At 41.9% G+C, this 27,196-nt stretch overlaps 1 protein-coding gene across 2 annotated transcripts in view; it reads right to left on the bottom strand.

Annotated features, from left to right (window-relative positions):
- Positions 1 to 27,196, bottom strand: part of LOC102802386 (receptor-interacting serine/threonine-protein kinase 1-like) — a 46,559-nt gene that overhangs the window by 11,320 nt on the left and 8,043 nt on the right. Inside the window, exons 7-12 of one of the 2 annotated variants that reach the window (XM_085500350.1) lie at positions 26,728 to 26,816; positions 25,955 to 26,135; positions 25,021 to 25,149; positions 24,518 to 24,717; positions 22,309 to 22,348; positions 17,573 to 17,728 (exon numbers count right to left, since the gene is read on the bottom strand). In XM_085500350.1, the coding sequence (XP_085356476.1) occupies positions 17,573 to 17,728; positions 22,309 to 22,348; positions 24,518 to 24,717; positions 25,021 to 25,149; positions 25,955 to 26,135; positions 26,728 to 26,816 (795 nt within the window). The remainder of the gene's footprint in view (positions 1 to 17,572; positions 17,729 to 22,308; positions 22,349 to 24,517; positions 24,718 to 25,020; positions 25,150 to 25,954; positions 26,136 to 26,727; positions 26,817 to 27,196) is intronic. The other variant, XM_085500351.1, reaches the window with a different exon arrangement.

Genomic DNA, 27,196 nt, shown 5'->3' with positions numbered 1-27,196 from the left:
CATTCCCATAAGTGTTACCTGCATTCCTCATAGATATTACCTTTATTCCCCATACGTGTTACTTTTATTCCCCATAAGTGTTACCTGCATTCCCCATAAGTGTCCCTGCATTCCCATAAGTGTTACCTGCATTCCTCATAGATATTACCTTTATTCCCCATAGGTGTTACTTTTATTCCCCATAAGGGTTACCTGCATTCCCCATAGGTGTTACCTGTATTCCCCATATGTGTTACCTGCATTCCCCTTAGGTGTTACCTGCATTCCCCATAAGTGTTACCTGCATTCCCCATAAGTGTTACCTGTATTCCCCATAAGTGTTACCTGTATTCCCCATATGTGTTACCTGCATTCCCCATAGGTGTTACCTGCATTCCCCATAAGTGTTACCTGCATTCCCCATAAGTGTTACCTGTATTCCCCATAAGTGTTACCTGTATTCCCCATATGTGTTACCTGCATTCCCCATAGGTGTTACCTGCATTCCCCATAAGTGTTACCTGTATTCCCCATAGGTGTTACCTGCATTTCTCATACATATTACCTTTATTCCCCATAGGTGTTACCCGCATTCCCCATTTTAAAGTGTTACCTGCATTCCCCATAGGTGTTACCTGCATTCCTCATAGATATTATCTTTATTCCGCATATGTGTTACCTGCATTCCCCATATGTGTTACCTGCATTCCCCATAGGTGTTACCTGCATTCCCCATAAGTGTTACCTGTATTCCCCATAAGTGTTACCTGCATTCCCCATAGGTGTTACCTGCATTTCCCATATTAAAGTGTTACCTGCATTCCCCATATTAAAGTGTTACCTGCATTCCCCATAGGTGTTACCTGCATTCCCCATATTAAAGTGTTACCTGCATTCCCTATAGGTGTTACCTGTATTCCCCATATGTGTTACCTGCATTCCCCATAAGTGTTACCTGTATTCCCCATAAGTGTTACCTGTATTCCCCATAGGTGTTACCTGCATTTCTCATACATATTACCTTTATTCCCCATAGGTGTTACCTGCATTCCCCATATTAAAGTGTTACCTGCATTCCCCATAGGTGTTACCTGTATTCCTCATAGATATTATCTTTATTCCCCATAAGTGTTACCTGTATTCCCCATAGGTGTTACCTGTATTCACATAGGTGTTACCTGTATTCCCATAGGTGTTACCTGTATTCCCATAGGTGTTACCTGTATTCCCCATAGATGTTACCTGCATTCCCCATATGTGTTACCTGCATTCCTCATAGATATTACCTTTATTCCCCATAGGTGTTACTTTTATTCCCCATAAGGGTTACCTGCATTCCCCATATTAAAGTGGTACCTGCATTCCCCATATTAAGGTGTTACCTGTATTCCCCATAGGTGTTGCCTGCATTCCCCATAGGTGTTGCCTGCATTCCCCATAGGTGTTGCCTGCATTCCCCATAGGTGTTGCCTGCATTCCCCATAGGTGTTGCCTGCATTCCCCATAGGTGTTGCCTGCATTCCCCATAGGTGTTGCCTGCATTCCCCATAGGTGTTGCCTGCATTCCCCATAGGTGTTACTGGCATTCCCCATAGGTGTTACTGGCATTCCCCATAAGTGTTACTGGCATTCCCCATAGGTGTTACCTGCATTCCCCATAAGTGTTACCTGCATTCCCCATAGATGTTACCTGCATTCCCCATATGTGTTACCTGCATTCCCCATAGGTGTTACCTGCATTCACCATAGGTGTTACCTGCATTCCCCATAAGTGTTACCTGTATTCCCCATAGGTGTTACCTGCATTTCTCATACATATTATCTTTATTCCCCATAAGTGTTACCTGTATTCCCCATAGGTGTTACCTGTATTCACATAGGTGTTACCTGTATTCCCATAGGTGTTACCTGTATTCCCCATAGATGTTACCTGCATTCCCCATATGTGTAACCTGCATTCCTCATAGATATTACCTTTATTCCCCATAGGTGTTACTTTTATTCCCCATAAGGGTTACCTGCATTCCCCATATTAAAGTGTTACCTGCATTCCCCATATTAAGGTGTTACCTGCATTCCCCATAGGTGTTGCCTGCATTCCCCATAGGTGTTGCCTGCATTCCCCATAGGTGTTGCCTGCATTCCCCATAGGTGTTGCCTGCATTCCCCATAGGTGTTGCCTGCATTCCCCATAGGTGTTGCCTGCATTCCCCATAGGTGTTGCCTGCATTCCCCATAGGTGTTGCCTGCATTCCCCATAGGTGTTGCCTGCATTCCCCATAGGTGTTACTGGCATTCCCCATAGGTGTTACTGGCATTCCCCATAAGTGTTACTGGCATTCCCCATAGGTGTTACCTGCATTCCCCATAAGTGTTACCTGCATTCCCCATAGATGTTACCTGCATTCCCCATATGTGTTCCTGCATTCCCCATAGGTGTTACTAACATTCCCCATAGGTGCTACCTGCATTCCCCATAAGTGTTACCTGCATTCGCTATAGATGTTACCTGCATTCCCCACATGTGTTCCTGCATTCCCCATATGTGTCCCTGCATTCCCATAAGTGTTACCTGCATTCCTCATAGATATTACCTTTATTCCCCATAGGTGTTACTTTTATTCCCCATAAGTGTTACCTGCATTCCCCATAGGTGTTACCTGCATTCCCCATAAGTGTTACCTGTATTCCCCATAAGTGTTACCTGTATTCCCCATAGGTGTTACATGCATTTCTCATACATATTACCTTTATTCCCCATAGATGTTACTCGCATTCCCCATATTAAAGGGTTGCCTGCATTCCCCATAGGTGTTGCCTGCATTCCCCATAGGTGTTACTGACATTCCCCATAGGTGTTACCTGCATTCCCCATAAGTATTACCTGCATTCCCTATAGATGTTACCTGCATTCCCTATAGATGTTACCTGCATTCCCCATAAGTGTCCCTGCATTCCCATAAGTGTTACCTGCATTCCTCATAGATATTACCTTTATTCCCCATACGTGTTACTTTTATTCCCCATAAGTGTTACCTGCATTCCCCATAAGTGTCCCTGCATTCCCATAAGTGTTACCTGCATTCCTCATAGATATTACCTTTATTCCCCATAGGTGTTACTTTTATTCCCCATAAGGGTTACCTGCATTCCCCATAGGTGTTACCTGTATTCCCCATATGTGTTACCTGCATTCCCCTTAGGTGCTACCTGCATTCCCCATAAGTGTTACCTGCATTCCCCATAAGTGTTACCTGTATTCCCCATAAGTGTTACCTGTATTCCCCATATGTGTTACCTGCATTCCCCATAGGTGTTACCTGCATTCCCCATAAGTGTTACCTGCATTCCCCATAAGTGTTACCTGTATTCCCCATAAGTGTTACCTGTATTCTCCATATGTGTTACCTGCATTCCCCATAGGTGTTACCTGCATTCCCCATAAGTGTTACCTGTATTCCCCATAGGTGTTACCTGCATTTCTCATACATATTACCTTTATTCCCCATAGGTGTTACCCGCATTCCCCATTTTAAAGTGTTACCTGCATTCCCCATAGGTGTTACCTGCATTCCTCATAGATATTATCTTTATTCCGCATATGTGTTACCTGCATTCCCCATATGTGTTACCTGCATTCCCCATAGGTGTTACCTGCATTCCCCATAAGTGTTACCTGTATTCCCCATATGTGTTACCTGCATTCCCCATAGGTGTTACCTGCATTCCCCATAGGTGTTACCTGCATTCCCCATAAGTGTTACCTGCATTCCCCATAAGTGTTACCTGCATTCCCCATAAGTGTTACCTGTATTCCCCATAAGTGTTACCTGTATTCCCCATAAGTGTTACCTGTATTCCCCATATGTGTTACCTGCATTCCCCATAAGTGTTACCTGTATTCCCCATAAGTGTTACCTGTATTCCCCATAAGTGTTACCTGTATTCCCCATAGGTGTTACATGCATTTCTCATACATATTACCTTTATTCCCCATAGGTGTTACTCGCATTCCCCATATTAAAGTGTTGCCTGCATTCCCCATAGGTGTTGCCTGCATTCCCCATAGGTGTTGCCTGCATTCCCCATAGGTGTTGCCTGCATTCCCCATAGGTGTTACTGGCATTCCCCATAGGTGTTACTGGCATTCCCCATAGGTGTTACTGGCATTCCCCATAGGTGTTACTGACATTCCCCATAGGTGTTACCTGCATTCCCCATAAGTGTTACCTGCATTCCCTATAGATGTTACCTGCATTCCCCATAGATGTTACCTGCATTCCCCATATGTGTTCCTGCATTCCCCATAAGTGTCCCTGCATTCCCATAAGTGTTACCTGTATTCCTCATAGATATTACCTTTATTCCCCATAGGTGTTAATTTTATTCCCCATAAGGGTTACCTGCATTCCCCATAGGTGTTACTGGCATTCCCCATAGGTGTTACCTGCATTCCCCATAAGTGTTACCTGCATTCCCCATAGGTGTTACCTGCATTCCCCATAGGTGTTACCTGCATTCCCCATAGGTGTTACCTGCATTTCCCATATTAAAGTGTTACCTGCATTTCCCATATTAAAGTGTTGCCTGCATTCCCCATAGGTGTTGCCTGCATTCCCCATAGGTGTTGCCTGCATTCCCCATAGGTGTTACTGGCATTCCCCATAGGTGTTACTGGCATTCCCCATAGGTGTTACTGGCATTCCCCATAGGTGTTACTGACATTCCCCATAGGTGTTATCTTTATTCCCCATAAGTGTTACCTGTATTCCCCATAGGTGTTACCTGTATTCCCATAGGTGTTACATGTATTCCCCATATGTGTTACCTGCATTCCTCATAGATATTACCTTTATTCCCCATAGGTGTTACTTTTATTCCCCATAAGGGTTACCTGCATTCCCCATATTAAAGTGTTACCTGCATTCCCCATATTAAAGTGTTACCTGCATTCCCCATATTAAGGTGTTACCTGCATTCCCCATAGGTGTTGCCTGCATTCCCCATAGGTGTTGCCTGCATTCCCCATAGGTGTTGCCTGCATTCCCCATAGGTGTTACCTGCATTCCCCATAGGTGTTACCGGCATTCCCCATAGGTGTTACTGGCATTCCCCCATAGGTGTTACCTGCATTCCCCATAAGTGTTACCTGCATTCCCCATAGATGTTACCTGCATTCCCCATATGTGTTCCTGCATTCCCCATAGGTGTTACTAACATTCCCCATAGGTGTTACCTGCATTCCCCATAAGTGTTACCTGCATTCCCTATAGATGTTACCTGCATTCCCCATAGGTGTTACCTGCATTCCCCATAAGTGTTACCTGCATTCCCCATAAGTGTTACCTGTATTCCCCATAAGTGTTACCTGTATTCCCCATATGTGTTACCTGCATTCCCCATAAGTGTTACCTGTATTCCCCATAAGTGTTACCTGTATTCCCCATAGGTGTTACATGCATTTCTCATACATATTACCTTTATTCCCCATAGGTGTTACTCGCATTCCCCATATTAAAGTGTTGCCTGCATTCCCCATAGGTGTTGCCTGCATTCCCCATAGGTGTTGCCTGCACTCCCCATAGGTGTTACCTGCATTCCTCATAGGTGTTACTGGCATTCCCCATAGGTGTTACTGGCATTCCCCATAGGTGTTACTGACATTCCCCATAGGTGTTACCTGCATTCCCCATAAGTGTTACCTGCATTCCCTATAGATGTTACCTGCATTCCCTATAGATGTTACCTGCATTCCTCATATGTGTTCCTGCATTCCCCATAAGTGTCCCTGCATTCCCATAAGTGTTACCTGTATTCCTCATAGATGTTACCTGCATTCCCCATAGGTGTTACTTTTATTCCCCATAAGGGTTACCTGCATTCCCCATAGGTGTTACCTGCATTCCCCATATTAAAGTGTTACCTGCATTCCCCATAGGTGTTGCCTGCATTCCCCATAGGTGTTGCCTGCATTCCCCATAGGTGTTGCCTGCATTCCCCATAGGTGTTACTGGCATTCCCCATAGGTGTTACTGGCATTCCCCATAGGTGTTACCTGCATTCCCCATAGGTGTTGCCTGCATTCCCCATAGGTGTTGCCTGCATTCCCCATAGGTGTTGCCTGCATTCCCCATAGGTGTTGCCTGCATTCCCCATAGGTGTTGCCTGCATTCCCCATAGGTGTTACCTGCATTCCCCATAGGTGTTACCGGCATTCCCCATAGGTGTTACTGGCATTCCCCCATAAGTGTTACCTGCATTCCCCATAGATGTTACCTGCATTCCCCATATGTGTTCCTGCATTCCCCATAGGTGTTACTAACATTCCCCATAGGTGTTACCTGCATTCCCCATAAGTGTTACCTGCATTCCCTATAGATGTTACCTGCATTCCCCATAGGTGTTACCTGCATTCCCCATAAGTGTTACCTGCATTCCCCATAAGTGTTACCTGTATTCCCCATAAGTGTTACCTGTATTCCCCATATGTGTTACCTGCATTCCCCATAAGTGTTACCTGTATTCCCCATAAGTGTTACCTGTATTCCCCATAGGTGTTACATGCATTTCTCATACATATTACCTTTATTCCCCATAGGTGTTACTCGCATTCCCCATATTAAAGTGTTGCCTGCATTCCCCATAGGTGTTGCCTGCATTCCCCATAGGTGTTGCCTGCACTCCCCATAGGTGTTACCTGCATTCCTCATAGGTGTTACTGGCATTCCCCATAGGTGTTACTGGCATTCCCCATAGGTGTTACTGACATTCCCCATAGGTGTTACCTGCATTCCCCATAAGTGTTACCTGCATTCCCTGTAGATGTTACCTGCATTCCCTATAGATGTTACCTGCATTCCCCATATGTGTTCCTGCATTCCCCATAAGTGTCCCTGCATTCCCATAAGTGTTACCTGTATTCCTCATAGATGTTACCTGCATTCCCCATAGGTGTTACTTTTATTCCCCATAAGGGTTACCTGCATTCCCCATAGGTGTTACCTGCATTCCCCATATTAAAGTGTTACCTGCATTCCCCATAGGTGTTGCCTGCATTCCCCATAGGTGTTGCCTGCATTCCCCATAGGTGTTGCCTGCATTCCCCATAGGTGTTACTGGCATTCCCCATAGGTGTTACTGGCATTCCCCATAGGTGTTACCTGCATTCCCCATAAGTGTTACCTGCGTTCCCCATAGATGTTACCTGCATTCCCCATATGTGTTCCTGCATTCCCCATATTAAGGTGTTACCTGCATTTCCCATAGGTGTTGCCTGCATTCCCCATAGGTGTTGCCTGCATTCCCCATAGGTGTTGCCTGCATTCCCCATAGGTGTTGCCTGCATTCCCCATAGGTGTTGCCTGCATTCCCCATAGGTGTTGCCTGCATTCCCCATAGGTGTTACTGGCATTCCCCATAGGTGTTACTGGCATTCCCCATAAGTGTTACTGGCATTCCCCATAGATGTTACCTGCATTCCCCATATGTGTTCCTGCATTCCCCATAGGTGTTACTAACATTCCCCATAGGTGTTACCTGCGTTCCCCATAAGTGTTACCTGCATTCCCTATAGATGTTACCTGCATTCCCCACATGTGTTCCTGCATTCCCCATATGTGTCCCTGCATTTCCATAAGTGTTACCTGCATTCCTCATAGATATTACCTGCATTCCTCATAGATATTACCTTTATTCCCCATAGGTGTTACTTTTATTCCCCATAAGTGTTACCTGCATTCCCCATAGGTGTTACCTGCATTCCCCATAAGTGTTACCTGTATTCCCCCATAAGTGTTACCTGTATTCCCCATAGGTGTTACATGCATTTCTCATACATATTACCTTTATTCCCCATAGATGTTACTCGCATTCCCCATATTAAAGGGTTGCCTGCATTCCCCATAGGTGTTGCCTGCATTCCCCATAGGTGTTACTGGCATTCCCCATAGTTGTTACTGACATTCCCCATAGGTGTTACCTGCATTCCCCATAAGTATTACCTGCATTCCCTATAGATGTTACCTGCATTCCCTATAGCTGTTACCTGCATTCCCCATAAGTGTCCCTGCATTCCCATAAGTGTTACCTGCATTCCTCATAGATATTACCTTTATTCCCCATACGTGTTACTTTTATTCCCCATAAGTGTTACCTGCATTCCCCATAAGTGTCCCTGCATTCCCATAAGTGTTACCTGCATTCCTCATAGATATTACCTTTATTCCCCATAGGTGTTACTTTTATTCCCCATAAGGGTTACCTGCATTCCCCATAGGTGTTACCTGTATTCCCCATATGTGTTACCTGCATTCCCCTTAGGTGTTACCTGCATTCCCCATAAGTGTTACCTGCATTCCCCATAAGTGTTACCTGTATTCCCCATAAGTGTTACCTGTATTCCCCATATGTGTTACCTGCATTCCCCATAGGTGTTACCTGCATTCCCCATAAGTGTTACCTGCATTCCCCATAAGTGTTACCTGTATTCCCCATAAGTGTTACCTGTATTCCCCATATGTGTTACCTGCATTCCCCATAGGTGTTACCTGCATTCCCCATAAGTGTTACCTGTATTCCCCATAGGTGTTACCTGCATTTCTCATACATATTACCTTTATTCCCCATAGGTGTTACCCGCATTCCCCATTTTAAAGTGTTACCTGCATTCCCCATAGGTGTTACCTGCATTCCTCATAGATATTATCTTTATTCCGCATATGTGTTACCTGCATTCCCCATATGTGTTACCTGCATTCCCCATAGGTGTTACCTGCATTCCCCATAAGTGTTACCTGTATTCCCCATAAGTGTTACCTGCATTCCCCATAGGTGTTACCTGCATTTCCCATATTAAAGTGTTACCTGCATTCCCCATATTAAAGTGTTACCTGCATTCCCCATAGGTGTTACCTGCATTCCCCATATTAAAGTGTTACCTGCATTCCCTATAGGTGTTACCTGTATTCCCCATATGTGTTACCTGCATTCCCCATAAGTGTTACCTGTATTCCCCATAAGTGTTACCTGTATTCCCCATAGGTGTTACCTGCATTTCTCATACATATTACCTTTATTCCCCATAGGTGTTACCTGCATTCCCCATATTAAAGTGTTACCTGCATTCCCCATAGGTGTTACCTGTATTCCTCATAGATATTATCTTTATTCCCCATAAGTGTTACCTGTATTCCCCATAGGTGTTACCTGTATTCACATAGGTGTTACCTGTATTCCCATAGGTGTTACCTGTATTCCCATAGGTGTTACCTGTATTCCCCATAGATGTTACCTGCATTCCCCATATGTGTTACCTGCATTCCTCATAGATATTACCTTTATTCCCCATAGGTGTTACTTTTATTCCCCATAAGGGTTACCTGCATTCCCCATATTAAAGTGTTACCTGCATTCCCCATATTAAGGTGTTACCTGTATTCCCCATAGGTGTTGCCTGCATTCCCCATAGGTGTTGCCTGCATTCCCCATAGGTGTTGCCTGCATTCCCCATAGGTGTTGCCTGCATTCCCCATAGGTGTTGCCTGCATTCCCCATAGGTGTTGCCTGCATTCCCCATAGGTGTTGCCTGCATTCCCCATAGGTGTTGCCTGCATTCCCCATAGGTGTTACTGGCATTCCCCATAGGTGTTACTGGCATTCCCCATAAGTGTTACTGGCATTCCCCATAGGTGTTACCTGCATTCCCCATAAGTGTTACCTGCATTCCCCATAGATGTTACCTGCATTCCCCATATGTGTTACCTGCATTCCCCATAGGTGTTACCTGCATTCCCCATAGGTGTTACCTGCATTCCCCATAAGTGTTACCTGTATTCCCCATAGGTGTTACCTGCATTTCTCATACATATTATCTTTATTCCCCATAAGTGTTACCTGTATTCCCCATAGGTGTTACCTGTATTCACATAGGTGTTACCTGTATTCCCATAGGTGTTACCTGTATTCCCCATAGATGTTACCTGCATTCCCCATATGTGTAACCTGCATTCCTCATAGATATTACCTTTATTCCCCATAGGTGTTACTTTTATTCCCCATAAGGGTTACCTGCATTCCCCATATTAAAGTGTTACCTGCATTCCCCATATTAAGGTGTTACCTGCATTCCCCATAGGTGTTGCCTGCATTCCCCATAGGTGTTGCCTGCATTCCCCATAGGTGTTGCCTGCATTCCCCATAGGTGTTGCCTGCATTCCCCATAGGTGTTGCCTGCATTCCCCATAGGTGTTGCCTGCATTCCCCATAGGTGTTGCCTGCATTCCCCATAGGTGTTGCCTGCATTCCCCATAGGTGTTGCCTGCATTCCCCATAGGTGTTGCCTGCATTCCCCATAGGTGTTACTGGCATTCCCCATAGGTGTTACTGGCATTCCCCATAAGTGTTACTGGCATTCCCCATAGGTGTTACCTGCATTCCCCATAAGTGTTACCTGCATTCCCCATAGATGTTACCTGCATTCCCCATATGTGTTCCTGCATTCCCCATAGGTGTTACTAACATTCCCCATAGGTGCTACCTGCATTCCCCATAAGTGTTACCTGCATTCGCTATAGATGTTACCTGCATTCCCCACATGTGTTCCTGCATTCCCCATATGTGTCCCTGCATTCCCATAAGTGTTACCTGCATTCCTCATAGATATTACCTTTATTCCCCATAGGTGTTACTTTTATTCCCCATAAGTGTTACCTGCATTCCCCATAGGTGTTACCTGCATTCCCCATAAGTGTTACCTGTATTCCCCATAAGTGTTACCTGTATTCCCCATAGGTGTTACATGCATTTCTCATACATATTACCTTTATTCCCCATAGATGTTACTCGCATTCCCCATATTAAAGGGTTGCCTGCATTCCCCATAGGTGTTGCCTGCATTCCCCATAGGTGTTACTGACATTCCCCATAGGTGTTACCTGCATTCCCCATAAGTATTACCTGCATTCCCTATAGATGTTACCTGCATTCCCTATAGATGTTACCTGCATTCCCCATAAGTGTCCCTGCATTCCCATAAGTGTTACCTGCATTCCTCATAGATATTACCTTTATTCCCCATACGTGTTACTTTTATTCCCCATAAGTGTTACCTGCATTCCCCATAAGTGTCCCTGCATTCCCATAAGTGTTACCTGCATTCCTCATAGATATTACCTTTATTCCCCATAGGTGTTACTTTTATTCCCCATAAGGGTTACCTGCATTCCCCATAGGTGTTACCTGTATTCCCCATATGTGTTACCTGCATTCCCCTTAGGTGCTACCTGCATTCCCCATAAGTGTTACCTGCATTCCCCATAAGTGTTACCTGTATTCCCCATAAGTGTTACCTGTATTCCCCATATGTGTTACCTGCATTCCCCATAGGTGTTACCTGCATTCCCCATAAGTGTTACCTGCATTCCCCATAAGTGTTACCTGTATTCCCCATAAGTGTTACCTGTATTCTCCATATGTGTTACCTGCATTCCCCATAGGTGTTACCTGCATTCCCCATAAGTGTTACCTGTATTCCCCATAGGTGTTACCTGCATTTCTCATACATATTACCTTTATTCCCCATAGGTGTTACCCGCATTCCCCATTTTAAAGTGTTACCTGCATTCCCCATAGGTGTTACCTGCATTCCTCATAGATATTATCTTTATTCCGCATATGTGTTACCTGCATTCCCCATATGTGTTACCTGCATTCCCCATAGGTGTTACCTGCATTCCCCATAAGTGTTACCTGTATTCCCCATATGTGTTACCTGCATTCCCCATAGGTGTTACCTGCATTCCCCATAGGTGTTACCTGCATTCCCCATAAGTGTTACCTGCATTCCCCATAAGTGTTACCTGCATTCCCCATAAGTGTTACCTGTATTCCCCATAAGTGTTACCTGTATTCCCCATAAGTGTTACCTGTATTCCCCATATGTGTTACCTGCATTCCCCATAAGTGTTACCTGTATTCCCCATAAGTGTTACCTGTATTCCCCATAAGTGTTACCTGTATTCCCCATAGGTGTTACATGCATTTCTCATACATATTACCTTTATTCCCCATAGGTGTTACTCGCATTCCCCATATTAAAGTGTTGCCTGCATTCCCCATAGGTGTTGCCTGCATTCCCCATAGGTGTTGCCTGCATTCCCCATAGGTGTTGCCTGCATTCCCCATAGGTGTTACTGGCATTCCCCATAGGTGTTACTGGCATTCCCCATAGGTGTTACTGGCATTCCCCATAGGTGTTACTGACATTCCCCATAGGTGTTACCTGCATTCCCCATAAGTGTTACCTGCATTCCCTATAGATGTTACCTGCATTCCCCATAGATGTTACCTGCATTCCCCATATGTGTTCCTGCATTCCCCATAAGTGTCCCTGCATTCCCATAAGTGTTACCTGTATTCCTCATAGATATTACCTTTATTCCCCATAGGTGTTAATTTTATTCCCCATAAGGGTTACCTGCATTCCCCATAGGTGTTACTGGCATTCCCCATAGGTGTTACCTGCATTCCCCATAAGTGTTACCTGCATTCCCCATAGGTGTTACCTGCATTCCCCATAGGTGTTACCTGCATTCCCCATAGGTGTTACCTGCATTTCCCATATTAAAGTGTTACCTGCATTTCCCATATTAAAGTGTTGCCTGCATTCCCCATAGGTGTTGCCTGCATTCCCCATAGGTGTTGCCTGCATTCCCCATAGGTGTTACTGGCATTCCCCATAGGTGTTACTGGCATTCCCCATAGGTGTTACTGGCATTCCCCATAGGTGTTACTGACATTCCCCATAGGTGTTATCTTTATTCCCCATAAGTGTTACCTGTATTCCCCATAGGTGTTACATGTATTCCCCATATGTGTTACCTGCATTCCTCATAGATATTACCTTTATTCCCCATAGGTGTTACTTTTATTCCCCATAAGGGTTACCTGCATTCCCCATATTAAAGTGTTACCTGCATTCCCCATATTAAAGTGTTACCTGCATTCCCCATATTAAGGTGTTACCTGCATTCCCCATAGGTGTTGCCTGCATTCCCCATAGGTGTTGCCTGCATTCCCCATAGGTGTCGCCTGCATTCCCCATAGGTGTTACCTGCATTCCCCATAGGTGTTACCGGCATTCCCCATAGGTGTTACTGGCATTCCCCCATAGGTGTTACCTGCATTCCCCATAAGTGTTACCTGCATTCCCCATAGATGTTACCTGCATTCCCCATATGTGTTCCTGCATTCCCCATAGGTGTTACTAACATTCCCCATAGGTGTTACCTGCATTCCCCATAAGTGTTACCTGCATTCCCTATAGATGTTACCTGCATTCCCCATAGGTGTTACCTGCATTCCCCATAAGTGTTACCTGCATTCCCCATAAGTGTTACCTGTATTCCCCATAAGTGTTACCTGTATTCCCCATATGTGTTACCTGCATTCCCCATAAGTGTTACCTGTATTCCCCATAAGTGTTACCTGTATTCCCCATAGGTGTTACATGCATTTCTCATACATATTACCTTTATTCCCCATAGGTGTTACTCGCATTCCCCATATTAAAGTGTTGCCTGCATTCCCCATAGGTGTTGCCTGCATTCCCCATAGGTGTTGCCTGCACTCCCCATAGGTGTTACCTGCATTCCTCATAGGTGTTACTGGCATTCCCCATAGGTGTTACTGGCATTCCCCATAGGTGTTACTGACATTCCCCATAGGTGTTACCTGCATTCCCCATAAGTGTTACCTGCATTCCCTATAGATGTTACCTGCATTCCCTATAGATGTTACCTGCATTCCTCATATGTGTTCCTGCATTCCCCATAAGTGTCCCTGCATTCCCATAAGTGTTACCTGTATTCCTCATAGATGTTACCTGCATTCCCCATAGGTGTTACTTTTATTCCCCATAAGGGTTACCTGCATTCCCCATAGGTGTTACCTGCATTCCCCATATTAAAGTGTTACCTGCATTCCCCATAGGTGTTGCCTGCATTCCCCATAGGTGTTGCCTGCATTCCCCATAGGTGTTGCCTGCATTCCCCATAGGTGTTACTGGCATTCCCCATAGGTGTTACTGGCATTCCCCATAGGTGTTACTGGCATTCCCCATAGGTGTTACCTGCATTCCCCATAGGTGTTGCCTGCATTCCCCATAGGTGTTGCCTGCATTCCCCATAGGTGTTGCCTGCATTCCCCATAGGTGTTGCCTGCATTCCCCATAGGTGTTGCCTGCATTCCCCATAGGTGTTACCTGCATTCCCCATAGGTGTTACCGGCATTCCCCATAGGTGTTACTGGCATTCCCCCATAAGTGTTACCTGCATTCCCCATAGATGTTACCTGCATTCCCCATATGTGTTCCTGCATTCCCCATAGGTGTTACTAACATTCCCCATAGGTGTTACCTGCATTCCCCATAAGTGTTACCTGCATTCCCTATAGATGTTACCTGCATTCCCCATAGGTGTTACCTGCATTCCCCATAAGTGTTACCTGCATTCCCCATAAGTGTTACCTGTATTCCCCATAAGTGTTACCTGTATTCCCCATATGTGTTACCTGCATTCCCCATAAGTGTTACCTGTATTCCCCATAAGTGTTACCTGTATTCCCCATAGGTGTTACATGCATTTCTCATACATATTACCTTTATTCCCCATAGGTGTTACTCGCATTCCCCATATTAAAGTGTTGCCTGCATTCCCCATAGGTGTTGCCTGCATTCCCCATAGGTGTTGCCTGCACTCCCCATAGGTGTTACCTGCATTCCTCATAGGTGTTACTGGCATTCCCCATAGGTGTTACTGGCATTCCCCATAGGTGTTACTGACATTCCCCATAGGTGTTACCTGCATTCCCCATAAGTGTTACCTGCATTCCCTGTAGATGTTACCTGCATTCCCTATAGATGTTACCTGCATTCCCCATATGTGTTCCTGCATTCCCCATAAGTGTCCCTGCATTCCCATAAGTGTTACCTGTATTCCTCATAGATGTTACCTGCATTCCCCATAGGTGTTACTTTTATTCCCCATAAGGGTTACCTGCATTCCCCATAGGTGTTACCTGCATTCCCCATATTAAAGTGTTACCTGCATTCCCCATAGGTGTTGCCTGCATTCCCCATAGGTGTTGCCTGCATTCCCCATAGGTGTTGCCTGCATTCCCCATAGGTGTTACTGGCATTCCCCATAGGTGTTACTGGCATTCCCCATAGGTGTTACCTGCATTCCCCATAAGTGTTACCTGCGTTCCCCATAGATGTTACCTGCATTCCCCATATGTGTTCCTGCATTCCCCATATGTGTTACCTGTATTCCCCATAAGTGTTACCTGTATTCCCCATAGGTGTTACCTGTATTCCCATAGGTGTTACCTGCATTCCCCATAGGTGTTACCTGCATTCCCCATAGGTGTTACCTGCATTCCCCATAGGTGTTACCTGCATTCCCCATAGGTGTTACCTGTATTTCCCATATTAAAGTGTTACCTGCATTCCCCATATCAAAGTGTTACCTGCATTCCCCATATTAAAGTGTTACCTGCATTCCCCATATTAAAGTGTTACCTGTATTCCCCATATGTGTTACCTGCATTCCCCATAAGTGTTACCTGTATTCCCCATAAGTGTTACATGTATTCCCCATAGGTGTTACCTGCATTTCTCATACATATTACCTTTATTCCCCATAGGTGTTACCTGCATTCCCCATATTAAAGTGTTACCTGCATTCCCCATAGGTGTTACCTGCATTCCTCATAGATATTATCTTTATTCCCCATAAGTGTTACCTGTATTCACATAGGTGTTACCTGTATTCCCCATAGATGTTACCTGCATTCCCCATATGTGTTACCTGCATTCCTCATAGATATTACCTTTATTCCCCATAGGTGTTACTTTTATTCCCCATAAGGGTTACCTGCATTCCCCATATTAAAGTGTTACCTGCATTCCCCATATTAAGGTGTTACCTGCATCCCCCATAGGTGTTGCCTGCATTCCCCATAGGTGTTGCCTGCATTCCCCATAGGTGTTGCCTGCATTCCCCATAGGTGTTGCCTGCATTCCCCATAGGTGTTGCCTGCATTCCCCATAGGTGTTGCCTGCATTCCCCATAGGTGTTACCTGCATTCCCCATAGGTGTTACTGGCATTCCCCATAGGTGTTACTGGCATTCCCCATAGGTGTTACCTGCATTCCCCATAAGTGTTACCTGCATTCTCCATAGATGTTACCTGCATTCCCCATATGTGTTCCTGCATTCCCCATAGGTGTTACTAACATTCCCCATAGGTGTTACCTGCATTCCCCATAAGTGTTACCTGCATTCCCTATAGATGTTACCTGCATTCCCCACATGTGTTCCTGCATTCCCCATGTGTCCCTGCATTCCCATAAGTGTTACCTGCATTCCTCATAGATATTACCTTTATTCCCCATAGGTGTTACTTTTATTCCCCATAAGGGTTACCTGCATTCCCCATAGGTGTTACCTGCATTCCCCATATTAAAGTGTTACCTGCATTCCCCATAGGTGTTGCCTGCATTCCCCATAGGTGTTGCCTGCATTCCCCATAGGTGTTGCCTGCATTCCCCATAGGTGTTACTGGCATTCCCCATATGTGTTACCTGTATTCCCCATAAGTGTTACCTGTATTCCCCATAAGTGTTACCTGTATTCCACATAGGTGTTACCTGTATTCCCATAGGTGTTACCTGCATTCCCCATAGGTGTTACCTGCATTCCCCATAGGTGTTACCTGTATTCCCCATAGGTGTTACCTGCATTCCCCATAGGCGTTACTGGCATTCCTCATAGGTGTTACCTTTATTCCCCATATGTGTTACCTGCATTCCCCATAGGTGTTACTGGCATTTCCCATAGGTGTTACCTGTATTCCCCATAGGTGTTACCTGTATTCCCCATAGGTGTTACCTGTATTCCCCATAGGTGTTACCTGTATTCCCCATAGGTGTTACCTGTATTCCCCATAGGTGTTACCTGTATTCCCCATAGGTGTTACCTGTATTCCCCATAGGTGTTACTGGCATTCCTCATAGGTGTTACCTGCATTCCCCATTGGTGTTACCTGCATTCCCCATAAGTGTTACTGGCATTTCCCATAGGTGTTGCCTGTATTCCCTATAGGTGTTGCCTGTATTCCCCATAGGTGTTACCTGTATTCCCCATAGGTGTTACCTGTATTCCCCATAGGTGTTACCTGTATTCCCCATAGGTGTTACTGGCATTCCTCATATGTGTTACCTGCATTCCCCATAAGTGTTACCTGCATTCCCCATAGGTGTTACCTGCATTCCCCATAAGTGTTACTGGCATTTCCCATAGGTGTTACCTGCATTCCCCATAAGAGTTATATGCATTCCCCATAAGAGTTATATGCATTCCCCATAAGAGTTATATGCATTCCCCATAAGTGTTATATGCATTCCCCATAAGTGTTATATGCATTCCCCATAAGTGTTACCTGCATTCCCTATAAGTGTTATATGCACTCCACCAACCTAGTACAAGTTACTGAAAGAGAAAGGGGGTGGAATTGAAGAGTTAAATATAATACTTACTTGTAACTTTGATAACTGCCTTTTCCTCCTGTTTAGACCTTTGCATGTTAGGTTTCTGTTCAGATTCTTTACTACCAACATACATGACATTTTGGTTACCAATCTGGACTCCTTTCGAGCCGGTTATGTGAATCGCACTGGTTCCTTCTCCGGTACCTGCAATATATGTCAAGTGAAACCTGGTGAGCCAGACAGTGACGAAAAGCATGGTTTCATGAGCAAAGCGATCTTTGGAGTGTTGTTAAGTGTATTGAATAGCCAGATTATATTAAGTGCATGTTTGTATTGGCACAAGATAAATCAATAAGGAGATATGAAAATATATGCAGTTATCAAAGTGGTATTCATACTTCTGTGCACGATCGAATACCATGTCTATCAGTGCATGTTCCCTCAACCATAAAACTTCCTCTTTGAAATTTGAAACATTTTTTTTAACTTTCAATCATTTTGTATTTAAATACATCTGATTGAAGGTTTTTGAGAACAGACTGTTCTAAACAAATGAATCACAGAATGACATGTGTAGTTAGCCATGAACATGTTAACTTGTTCTGATGAGTCAAAGAAAGCCATGTATACCCTGGTAATTACTCATGTGGCTTGTTTTGAATTTTGTACTCACCAGCGTATGTTACCATAGTTACCTGCTCATTTTTACAACTTTTAAATTATATTTGTCTACAGCTTGTAATCCTTGCAAAAAAAAAGTGTTACATGACTGACCACTAGAGGGCACTTTATCCCAGTGAAGTATCTGACTCTATGTAACTGATTCAGATTACTATGGCTGCAAGTTAATTTCGTACAACTAACCTGCAATATAGTCAGCTAATTGGCCGACAATACAGTAATAGTGCTTTCAGGAAGCCAGCAGATTTTTATCAGATTTGATAACAGTGATTTTTTTAAACAAGGGAACAGAGGCGCAGCACCTAATGCCACGGCCATACGCCCCTTACCCTGGGGTACGGAGCAAATCCTCTGGCAACCATAAAATTCTGATTGACCAGGGATCACATGTGGGCACAGTCTTCAACTGTGACCTGTATAATAGTAATTTTGGCCCCAAGGAAGCCATAGAATGCTCCATTTTAACTTAGAATTATCACTGAAAATGACACAGTCCCCGTTAAATTTTTGAAAGTTCTCTTTGTGCTCGTCATATTAAAGCGGAGGGGTTGTCGCGAGCGTGTCCTTGAAACTGGAGTTCCAAGTGGCGTATACAACAGATTGTTTATTTACATCAAAACACGTGTTCCGTGTAGTAGTAATATGGCCAAAAATAAAAACAGCCGTTATTCGGCCATCTTTGATCTGATTATGAAACACAATGATATGTATGATGTATGTGCCAAATTCGAATGAAAATGGTACATAAATTGTGTAAATATAGTAGTAAGGCCAAAAAGTCAGATGGCTGTCCATCGGCCATCCTTCACCAGATTTTGAAAGAAATTGTCATGGACAAGCATCCTAACATGTATAAAGTACATGTATGTGCCAAATTTGAATGAAAACTGACAGAGCATGTCCAAGATATCGCATAAAAAAACAAGCAGCCTGTCGGCTGAGATAGCTCCGCTGTTAGCAATGCACATGGCAATTAAAGAACAGAAGATATCATTAGAAAATGAACAAATCTGAGAGAGGTCCACATGTAGTACCTATATGTATAATATATCAAAGCAATTGGACTTGCGGTTTTCAACAAGAAGTCGAAAATATCACTTTTTACCAAAAATTACAAAAATATTCATCAAAATTAGAGAATTAAAGATATCATTATGAAATGAACAAATCTGAGAGAGGTCCACATGTAGTACGTATATATGTAATATCAAAGCAATTGGACTTGCGGTTTTCAACAAGAAGTCGAAAATATCACTTTTTACCAAAAATTACAAAAATATTCACCGAAATTAGAGAATTAAAGATATCATTACAAAATGAACAAATCTGAGAGAGGTCCACATGTAGTACCTATATATGTAATATCAAAGCAATTGGACTTGCGGGTTTCAACAAGAAGTCGAAAATATCACTTTTTACCAAAAATTACAAAAATATTCACCAAAATTAGAGAATTAAAGATATCATTACAAAATGAACAAATCTGAGAGAGGTCCACATGTAGTACCTATATATGTAATATCAAAGCAATTGGACTTGCGGTTTTCAACAAGAAGTCGAAAATATCACTTTTTACCAAAAATTACAAAAATATTCACCAAAATTAGAGAATTGAAGATATCATTACAAAATGAACAAATCTGAGAGAGGTCGACATGTAGTACCTATATATGTAATATCAAAGCAATTGGACTTGCGGTTTTCAACAAGAAGTCGAAAATATCACTTTTTACCAAAAATTACAAAAATATTCACCAAAATTAGAGAATTAAAGATATCATTACAAAATGAACAAATCTGAGAGAGGTCCACATGTAGTACCTATATATGTAATATCAAAGCAATTGGACTTGCGGTTTTCAACAAGAAGTCGAAAATATCACTTTTTACCAAAAATTACAAAAATATTCACCAAAATTAGAGAATTGAAGATATCATTACAAAATGAACAAATCTGAGAGAGGTCGACATGTAGTACCTATATATGTAATATCAAAGCAATTGGACTTGCGGTTTTCAACAAGAAGTCGAAAATATCACTTTTTACCAAAAATTACAAAAATATTCACCAAAATTAGAGAATTAAAGATATCATTACAAAATGAACAAATCTGAGAGAGGTCCACATGTAGTACCTATATATGTAATATCAAAGCAATTGGACTTGCGGTTTTCAACAAGAAGTCGAAAATATCACTTTTTACCAAAAATTACAAAAATATTCACCAAAATTAGAGAATTAAAGATATCATTACAAAATGAACAAATCTGAGAGAGGTCCACATGTAGTACCTATATATGTAATATCAAAGCAATTGGACTTGCGGTTTTCAACAAGAAGTTGAAAATATCACTTTTTACCAAAAATGACAAAAATATTCACCAAAATTAGAGAATTGAAGATATCATTACAAAATGAACAAATCTGAGAGAGGTCCACATGTAGTACCTATATATGTAATATCAAAGCAATTGGACTTGCGGTTTTCAACAAGAAGTCGAAAATATCACTTTTTACCAAAAATGACAAAAATATTCACCAAAATTAGAGAATTAAAGATATCATTACAAAATGAACAAATCTGAGAGAGGTCCACATGTAGTACCTATATATGTAATATCAAAGCAATTGCACTTGCGGTTTTCAACAAGAAGTCGAAAATATCACTTTTTACTAAAAATGACAAAAATATTCACCAAAATTAGAAAATTGAAGATATCATCATGAAATGAACAAATCTGAGAGAGGTCTACCCAAGGTACATATACGCCAAGTATCAAAGCATTCAGGCTTGTAGTTTTCAAGAAGAAGTCGAAAAAGTAAAACATTGACACGGACGACGACGACGGACGACGACGACGGACAATCACTCATATGATAAGCTCCGCTCGACAAAGTCGACAGCGGAGCTAAAAAACAAGATGCCTGCCAGTCGACCATTTTTGATCCAATTACGAAATAAATCGTCATGGACATGTATTCTAACATGTATAATCGATGTACCAAATTTGAATGACAACTGACAAAGCATGTCCAAAATACATTTTCAAAAAACAAGATGGCTGCCAGTCGGCCAGTTTGAATCGAATCGCTAAACCACTGCATGTGGATATGTCCCACATAAGGTACTAGGCACATGCAAAGAATGAACGGAATCAGTCCACAGGATTCTGAAATATGACTCTGGACAGACTGACGCACGGATGAATGGACACACGTATGGACAGACGAACAGACTCAGGAACTCGGGAACGGTCGGGGACATGTATCCTAACATGTATGATCTATGTACTAAATTTGAATCGAATCGCTAAACCACTACATGTGCATATGTCCCACATAAAATACTAGGCACATGCAAAGAATGAACGGAATCGGCCCAAGGGATTCTGAGATACGACTCCGGATGGACGCACAGACACACAGACGGACGGAGACTGGACTTTGTCTGAACGGGGACTAAAAAAACTCCACACCCTGGTAGGGAGAACCCTATCTCCCCCACTTGGTGGCACCGCTGAATTGCAGTGCTCCCTCTTGCAGTTTTTTTCTGGAAAAAACCCTGAACAACATAACCAATTAGATGACCATAGTGGCGTTCACGTTATAAATCTTGACACGAAAAGCCAAGTCGGCACGTGCTGAGGGAAGTGAAGCTATATATTGTCAGATGCTGTAGTAAGGAATTGAATGAATGCAGAACGTTGTCAGCGACACATATTTATGTGCTGCTGCAATTGTGTTTTTTTTTTGCAATGCTACATAAACATGAAAAAATAATCGTTTTTCAAATCTTCTTTGCCGTTCATGTGCACGATGACTCGTAATAAATACCATAAGAGCAAATGAATATAATTTCAATATAGCAATTTTTATTAGTATCATATCATTTTCTATATTTGGGTCAAATAATGGATGAAAGAATGAGGGCGTAATTTCGACACAAGCCGAATCAGTCCCAAGTGGATCCTGATAAACGTGAATGCAACTGCTGTAATCCCTTTGCACACAAAGGATTACAAATTTTAGCACGTACCCGTACCAAGATCTCTTGTGCGTGAACACAACAATTTCAAGGCCACAGTAGTGACTGTTTACTCACCATATTTATATACGTTTATCGGTGGAGCTTGATAGTATTGCTGTGTAAAAAAGAAAAGTATTCCTATTACGCGTAAATACATGTACCAATACACTAAGTAATTACAGTCAAACCTGTCTATAGCGGCCACCCAAGGGACTTTGAAATTTTGGCCTTTATAGACAGGTGGCCTTTCTATACAGGTTCACTAATTTATTCATGAATATTAATTAGGCACTGAATGTATTAAATCAGATCTCGCAACCCCATTTGAAACACTATTACACTACTGTACACAGTATCCAAACACTTTATTACAAATAAAAATGTTGATTTTAAATTGTATTATGTAAACTAAAATCATTTCACAAAAAATCGATCATTGCACAATAATGAGTAGTATGAAAATTATTTAAAGATTTGTACAGTAAAGCTGATGTTCAGCAGCAGTTTGAGTCTCATTTCCTACTAAAGAAATCACTCAGCTTGCTTTGCTTAGCTATTCTGAATTTCTTTGTTTCTTTAAATATCTATTGTGTCTGGTAACTGTTCTAATAAATCGGAATGTTTCTGGGCTATAGCAAATTCTTCCAAGGAGAAGGAATAGGGACAGTTAGCAGTGCTTTATTGATCCCTACAACGTTACGTATACGGAAAGAACACTTATCTATTGTATCCTTCCAGTTACATGTACGTGACAACTTGAAAGTTTCCTCCCAAATCACAATTCCCTAAACATTTCGTTCATTTTTTTTCAAAAATTTTCTCAACCTACCTCACTTACGAAATGGTTGATCCCTAATCAAAACATTACTTTGCGCAATCGAAATCTGTGCGACTTCCATGTTATTGTACTGGTGCAACAATAGGAACATGTGAAATATGCCTGGTGGCTTTGGCCGGCCATGGAGGTAATAATGGGCCGGCGAACTGGGGTCAATTTAACATCATTGTTAAAAGCATCTATTGTTACATGTACCGAGGCAGTAGCGACCGAACAAAAAATTGTTGAAGGAATTTAGTTTAGACAACGAGACGATACTGCACACACATTCCCTCGCAGTGATCGATATACACTAACGCAGGGCTAACGGAAATGACTCTTCTTTTTGACCCGAGTTATCATAACCCCAGAAGAACAAGAACGCACATGCGCAAGGCTAATTAGCATAATTTATTTGGATGGATAAACAGGCATGGTCGTTGCGTTGATTTTTTACTTTTTGCCACGGTTACTAAAAAGAGTAACCGTGTTTTTGCTATCAGTTCCAGTTACATGCGTATTTATCGGTATTTATAGGAGTTCAAAGTGAATAAATATCGATACTAAATAACAAGTGAGCTGTTATGTTTTTTTTGTTGGTAATCAATTCGATCGGGAATTCACCGTCGGCATTCCGATTCACCCCAGCCACATGCATAGGGACCGTGACTGTGTCCTGGCGACTCACAACTTTTGCGGATCGTCATCGTTGTGATTGCTCGATTCATTAATTGAACAAAATTGTAAGTTATTCCAATGGTATACATATTTCAACATAACATTAATGACAGCATGTTTTTTTATCAAGACACTTTCAAATTCGTAATTATGTTTTTGGCGTTCCATAGCCATCGGTACGGTGTGCTTGCCATGGTAAACTGAATTATAAACAAGAATAAAACATAATTGCCGAAGCCATCGGTTGAATGAAAGGTGTGAAAACGTGCTAACTTTGTCCTTTGTGAGCTTATTAGTTGTCTGAGGTGGAAGGCAGTAGTCTGCAAGACATCCGGGAACTATGTTCGTTATATGCAGTTCAACTGTTCACTGCGGCCGCTGAAGCGTGGCCGTTGGCCGCGTTAGGCAGGTGGCCGCTGTAAACAGGGTACTTTACATGTAAAATTCGTAGGGACTGTTCGGTTGTGACCGCTATAGGCAGGTGGCCGCTATATCCATGTGGCCGTTAACACAGGTTTGACTGTATTATCAAAACACACACTGTAACCATACACAACTGTATGGTCAAGTAAATGCTTCATAGGTAGACATTTTGAACTGGTTACATGTTGGGGATTCTCAAATTTTTGAAAAGCAGTGTTACATTTTTTTTATCAAGTAAGAAAAATGAAAATGTAGGTGGTCCACTGAATGAAACAGAAAAGCCATCGTCTGCCATACCCATAAAATGCTTTCCTACCAGCAAATAACTGTATAAAAAAGAAGAAGAAATTGAACGCTTAGACTTACTGGATAAAACACTTGTGGATATGTGTAGGTACCAGGAACACCTTGAACACCTTGTGGTGGAACACCTTGAACACCTTGTGGTGGTACACCATGAACACCTTGTGGTGGTACACCATGAATACCTTGTGGTGGTACACCGTGAACACCTTGTGGTGGAACACTTGAAACACCTTGTGGTGGAACACCTGAAACAGAGTGAGCTAGAAGTGATTGTAAATGACACAGCATCATTTTTTACATTTTGTAAAAGTCAAAGTTAGACACAGTAGCTTTAAATCCCAAGGCACAGTGGAAAACAAAACAAAATAGTCATCTTGATCTCAAAAACATAAAATCTGTGACAACAATACGTGTTTAAAAAGAGCTCAGTCAACACATGCACGAGAAAAAAAGAGTTAACAGTTAACAGAAAATTTCTCTTCAAAAGCGATTAACCTTACAATAGACTGCATTATTATGGGCAAGCTAAACAGTGAATTCATATTTAATCTGGCTGGCAATACCTTGTGACTTCTGATCTTTTCCCTCAGCAACGGCGTCAGTAGCAGGCTTCTGACTAAATGGTCGATACGAACCTTTGGGTTGAGTTTCTGGGACTGGATCACGATATGACATATCGGATGATTTAGAATCTAGAAAACAAATATTGGTAGTGATTGAGCATGTTTAACCCTTTCACAACTACTTTAATATTTGTAACCTTCCTCACACAACCAGACATGATGCAAAAATGCTCTTGTGTGTTAATTAATTGGTTAATTAATTTTACTGATTAATTCAAAAAATTCAACAAATTTGTAATTGCTATGAACAATAATACAGAAGAAAAGAAACTTAAAGTGACAATAGCTTAAATTTTGACATTGTTTTGGTTCAAATATAACCACATAAATATGACCAAATCCTACCAAAATATTGTTTTAGACACAATTGCATGGACAAGCTCAACCTACAAAAGGCTGTCATGTGAAATGCGATGTGAAAACTAAGTATCCAGTAGTTTTGTTAAAAATAGTCGTGCGATGGGAACCATAGAAAATGATATGATAATGCACATCACACACTATTATGGGAAATAACACACTAAATTTTCAGTGAGAGGTCATCAGACAGAGACTTAGTCCCTAAGGGATCAAAATAAAGTTGTCATCTTGCATTGTAATCACTGAGGTTCGCTTGACGAAACTAGATTTCAATAGATGGCACCCTCGGGAGGCCGGGATGCATCTTTTTCAAAGTGATTTTATATACAACATCAGTATATAGCGTTTATGCTACGCTAATTATTTCATTTATGCAATCAAATTATTGTGCGTGATGTTATTGATTGGAAACAGATTCAATTCATGCAAATTCTTTAGTGTAATCATAGATAACTTAAGTTGTATAGTCTTATCACTTACATCAAATCAAATCAAATCAATATCTTCAACTCACCTGATTTACTATTGTTCTTTGGATCACCATCTTCAGCAAGATCTCCTTCCTCTGTTCTAATTGGTGTTGCAAACGAAACTTTAGTCATTTTACTTGTTAATGATTTCATTTGATCACCATCCTCAGGTTGGTAAACACCTTTGCCTGTAGACGTTGTTCCTTCCAGTTTTAGTTTCCTGATCTGGAAGAGAAAGTGCACACAAAGAAACTAATCATACCAGAGTGACCTTCAGAAATAGGTTTTTCACTTTGTGTATGTGCCAAAGGCCTGGTAAAGTACCGATAATCAAATGAATTATTATTATTAAAAAACAAGTCATTGTTAATGACATAGTCCCCGTTGCAATTAGGGGAAATGTTATTCCTGCCTAAGATAAAGTATTATGGCCAAAAAGCAAGATGGCTGCAGATCTGTTGTTTTATCTGTTCACAAACTGAATTGTTATGGACATGTTTTGCTACTTACATGCAAAACTGACAAAGCATGCATAAAATACCACATTTTCAAAAAACTAAGTGGCTGCCAGTCGACCATCTTTGATTTGATTTCAAAACGAATCGTGAATTCGCCATGTTGCAACATAGCTGAATGTCATCAATGTAATTTGCCACAGAGCAAACAAATCGTGGGTTCAATCATCAAGCTTACAATTAAATCATTCCACGATTTCAAATTCTGGATAAATTACATTTGTATGCATCAAAAAGAAGACATAGTGAAGGAGCACAATTTATTTAACAATCTAATACGACTCATTATTTATATCGTTTACCTTAATTTGATTTTGAACATCCATTTCAGCATCATGTATTTTGCTAGCGAACTCTGCTTTCCATTTAGCTTCTATAGTGATCTTCAAGGCTATAAAAAACACATGAAATGTGTAAAATATGTAAAAATATGTAAAAATGAGTCACATGCAGTTTATGTTCACTAATCAATGCTGTTTATAATGCTGTAACATTTGCTATGTGAGGTGAAGAGCGTGAATATGAATTACAGATGGTTATGCTTAAACAGAAGCTAGAAATGGAAAAAATGGAAGCTTTAAGGATTTCCGAGGAGCTAAAGAGAAAACATGAAGTGGAAATGAAGTTGCGGGATTTAGAATTGGAGAAGAACATCCCATAGTATACATCAGTAGGAAGTTGTTGCCTCGTGAAATGAAGTATGCGACTATCGAGAAGGAATGTTTGGTCATTGTTTGGGCAGTGGAAGCATTATACCCATATTTGTATGGT

Source organism: Saccoglossus kowalevskii, chromosome 6 (assembly GCF_978046115.1).
Source record: "Saccoglossus kowalevskii chromosome 6, keSacKowa6.1, whole genome shotgun sequence".
In the NCBI taxonomy this organism is placed as follows: domain Eukaryota; kingdom Metazoa; phylum Hemichordata; class Enteropneusta; family Harrimaniidae; genus Saccoglossus; species Saccoglossus kowalevskii.
This window is presented reverse-complemented; position numbering and strand designations above follow the sequence as displayed.